The 4,398-nt window shown below is 37.0% G+C and overlaps 1 protein-coding gene across 1 annotated transcript in view; it reads right to left on the bottom strand.

Moving 5' to 3' along the window:
- Positions 1-4,337: 4,337 nt before the first annotated feature.
- The window catches only part of LOC107864410 (translation machinery-associated protein 7), a 5,437-nt gene continuing 5,376 nt past the window's right edge, over positions 4,338-4,398 (bottom strand). Inside the window, exon 3 of the mRNA XM_016710763.2 lies at positions 4,338-4,382. Within this exon, the coding sequence (XP_016566249.2) occupies positions 4,338-4,382 (45 nt within the window). The remainder of the gene's footprint in view (positions 4,383-4,398) is intronic.

Here is a 4,398-nt window from a genome sequence, read left to right as displayed (position 1 = left end):
AGTAATGGACCTTGAGCCTAACTCAACCTCAAAAGCTAGTTAGAGGATTGCTCAAAACCAAATAAGGAGATCAAAAACCCTTTAACCCACCGATGTGGGACTCCAACAATGTAGATTTTTTTGGAAACATTATTGATTATGGTACACCTGATTTCTGAACAATAATTTGATCATTCAGCTTATACATCGATTGTCAGTCTTTTCTTATTATTGTCATATTCCTTTTTTTTCTAAATAAGAAATTAATGCAATTAGCGAAATGGTATTAAAGGAATAGTTACCTACCATCATGTTAGAATCCTTCCATTGGAAAAATTCAAACGTACTATTTTAAATCCTTTAATCATTGTTTAGCGAGTTTTCAAACGTAGATAAATGTTCCTTTGAACTCCAAATTTTCACCACAAAGTTGATTTGATTTGGGATGACATTTTAGACACAAGAAAAAATGAGTTTGATCAAAATTTCCAATATGATCTTTCATTAACTTCCTTTCAAATTAGACACAAATACAAAAATAACTTCAAATAAGTATTTTCTTTTAAAAATATCACCACTTTTTTATGCCGATAATCCCAAACTGATCTAGAATATTTGATGGTATTTTTCGCTGCGATAGATAAATATAGCATCCATCACCAATTTATGCTGTTAAACTTTCTAGTTTCTAGTCGAATAAAATAAAAAATAGAGATGAAACAAATGATGAGAGAGCAATATATATAGTTAGGATAGAAAAGGTAGAATTTGGTGGCAAATTGGAAAGTCTTTGGAAGATCTGAATTTGTAGAGAGAAAGTTAGCAGAGCAGACAGAGAAGCTGAATTTCTCATAGTAAGTAGTACTTTTCTATGTTTGTCATTTAAGGTTGTTGGATCCCTTCCTAGTATTCCTAAATCTATTGGTGTACAATTAAATCCCCTGAATTCATGCTTAATATGTCTGTCTAGTTTCCCATTTCTGCTTATCAAATTAAGTAATTAAAGAAAACACAAACCCCATTTCTCAATACAATTGCTTGCTCTTCATATGCTAGCAAAAAGGAGAACTTTACATTAATCAAAGAATAGGTTTTTAGTTTTAGAAAACAAAAAGAAAATGGTATGCTAGGCTACAGTAGCTTTCTTTGTTGAGGAAAGAAGAAGGTAAACATGAAAAGAAGTGCTTTAATTGATCTATAAATTGGCTTGATGTTGCTCTAAAAGAGAGAACTGAGTTGGGTTGGCAAAAAGCGATCGGAAAGCGAAGCCCTTCCTTCCAATCCAATATTCTAAAGATGGTAAGTGCGACCTGTGTGGTTTCTGAGCAGCAGCAGCTTTTAATCGTTCCCAACACTTAGATTGAGTAGAATGTAAGCACGACCAAACTCTGAATCCTGCCCCTCCCAGCCTTTGAAGCATCGATATAGAAATCGAATATCTTGCTCACAATTGGCAAAGACCCACAGTCATTCGACAAGCGGTTAATGCCCTAAGAGAAATTGGCGATAAGTCTGTTTGCATATCTTTAGTCCAAAATCTCTTAGCAAACTCGAGGGTTCCGTTCTTGGATATTATCGATTTTGCTACCGAGATTGTTACCCCAACTCTTCCTTAGCTCAACTCGATGGTTCCGTTCTTTAGAATTTCAATTGGCACACACAACATTACCCCAACTCTTCCTTAGCCTCTTAGACTGCCTTGCCTGACCTTGAGCTATTCGCTTCGTGCCTTACTTTTGCTCTAACGAGTCGGATATTCCAATGAAAGAGGGTTCTCTTTCCGTGTCTTGTCACCGAGAGGAAGAACCGCTATCTATCTATCCATATACGGCCAGGCCGTATGCCCATGGGTACAGGATTCTTCGAAAAAGCGTGGGCTGACTCGGAGACCCCGGGACCTTGGCTTAGTAATGAATGTTCTTTCTGCTCTAATTGTTACATTCGCCTATTTGTTACTATTACTTTAATTGAAAATCTACTTACTGGAAATAAGCATGCATTCTTATGCTAATCGTTTTGTAGGAAGGTGTTGCACCGAGCAAGATGGCGTATGAATTAGATGAGCAAAACAGTAAGAGGCCTCCAAGAGCCATAAAATGCATTCAAGTATTCGTTCAATACCTATAGTTTAGCATCCGACCTTGAAAATTTTATAAACCTTGCAGACGTCGGGTTAGGTCTCATTGGATTTGGCATCCTTTTCACGTTTCTTGTCATCATTTTGTTCTTCGACAGAGGTTTGCTTGCTCTCGCTAATGTCAGTAATCCATGTTTTATCAAACTACCTATCAACTGATTTCTTCTTCATACCTTGTCCTAGATACTTTTGTTGCCGGGTGTAGCACTTCTTTTGGGCTTGCGTTCTACATTACAGCTCTTCAAAGTAAACTGCAAGGTAGGCGCATTTTTTGGACAAGTATAGTGCATTCAAGCAATTGAGGAATACATCCTGTTATAATTCATTAAATGTTTGGTAATAGAATTTTCTGCTACTTATATTGATCAATTTTCTGTATATAAGAACGATCTCATATTTCAGTGGTGTAGTTTAATTGATCTAGCAGATTTATCTCTTCCATGTGATCGATTTGGCATATATCATGCATGTTGTGATACCTAATTGTTTGGCACTGCTAAAGCTTCGGTTGTTAAATTCGAACATATAATCTCTATGTGGCTTAAACAAGACTCTGAAAACTAGTTGCTCTCTAGCACGAGGTTATTTTGCTGCTTTTTAGATAGATTTTTAATTTGTTCTCTGACCCAAAGCCTGTTTAATCAGTTTTGCTTTCTATTTAAAATTACTGAAGAAAGAAGATTAAGAAGTCCAGGAATAGGTCACAAAGGAGCAGAACCTATGAAGGGATGAAACGAACACAAAATTTTAACCCATAAAGTCTTAAATATAATGAATAAAAGGCTACCAAGGAAAATGATCTGATTGTCTGTGAAAAGGTCATGAATATAAAAATGTCTGGAGAGGCTCCGTTTCTCTTTTGTGAGACAATATAAACTTCTTGTTTTAGTAGAAGGAAAGGGAAAAAAAGGTTCAATGCTCGCAATCTCCCACGTGGATTAAAATTCTGTCATTTATAAATTGCATCTTCTGCAGATCTTTCTGGTACCCACGAATGCAACTTCAGATTGTTAAATATCCAACTAATAGTGTATCTATTAATTTTATTCCAACTTCTCTACTTTATCAGTTATAAACCACACTGAAGTATTCCGATTGCTTTCTTTTAGTTTGACTTATTTCTTTCGATTTGTGTAGAAAAATTTATGTTCCATCTGCAGTTTATGATATAGAGCTTGTTTAGGTGGCTTGGTTTACATTTCTCGTGGTCATGACAACTAGGCTTAAGTTACTTTCTAAAGCAAACTGCTAAGCTCTTTCCGGAGAGTAGAGAGGGAAAGCACATCTTAGGTTCGAACCCTACCATAAATTAAAGCCTAGTATTTAAGTGGAGAAGGGTCGAAGGATGGGCTATTATGCACCAAGTTTCGAACTGTGCACCACTGGCCCTCGGGAATTTCTCGATCATCTAAAAGAAAAACGTAGATAGGAAATTGCCGAGAGCTGCTCGTGTATGTAGTGCCAAATGATACGTTAATGTTCGGAAATTAACAGCTTAGCCCCTTCTGCTCTATTGACCTTCTCACCTATCTTTCAAGGGCTATTAATTCTCTAGGGCAATGCATCTCAACCTTTGCATCCATGCCTTGCTGTTTTATCCATCTTATGTAATTTCACTGTTAGATCGAATGGCTTTATGTTCTCAATTTTTACTTGTTTCAGAATGAAGACGGTACTGGTCTTCATAATGTGAGGGAGAGAGCGAGAGGTCCTTGATGGTTGTCCGAAGTGTTGCAATTTGGTCCTCAATGCTTTGGTTGCGCAAACTGCACTTCTATATGTTAATTTGTGCACAAGGTTCCTGGCGTTATCGGATAAATGGTCCTATTTTTTATAATTCGCATTTGATAATGGTTATGTGAAGGGCCAAGGGGAGAATGGAGGGAGTAAATATGTCCAGCGTGCGCCCCTATTATGTACCCATAGGGCACCACATTTTGGTTACGGTCAAATTTATCTCATAGTCTATACTCTTTAGAAATAGAAAAACAAAAAAAGGACAGCCCAGCCCGCTATGCGCGGAGAGTGTATTATGCGCAATTTTTCCTCGCATTTCTACTAGAGGTTGTTTCCAAGGCTTGAATCCGTAACCTTCTGGTCACATGGCAGCAACTTTATCAGTTACTCCAAAACCCACTTTATTCTTTCTTCACTAAAACCCGGAGACATGGATGTACTTATGCATCATTAGGGGGCAAGTTTCTTGTTCTAATATTAGTAATTAATCTCCGATCTGGAATGCTAATACGTGGTTATCATGGCGTAACTAGGAAAAAAAAAAA

Source organism: Capsicum annuum, chromosome 3, assembly GCF_002878395.1.
Source record: "Capsicum annuum cultivar UCD-10X-F1 chromosome 3, UCD10Xv1.1, whole genome shotgun sequence".
NCBI classification, from domain to species: Eukaryota; Viridiplantae; Streptophyta; class Magnoliopsida; order Solanales; family Solanaceae; genus Capsicum; species Capsicum annuum.
This window is presented reverse-complemented; position numbering and strand designations above follow the sequence as displayed.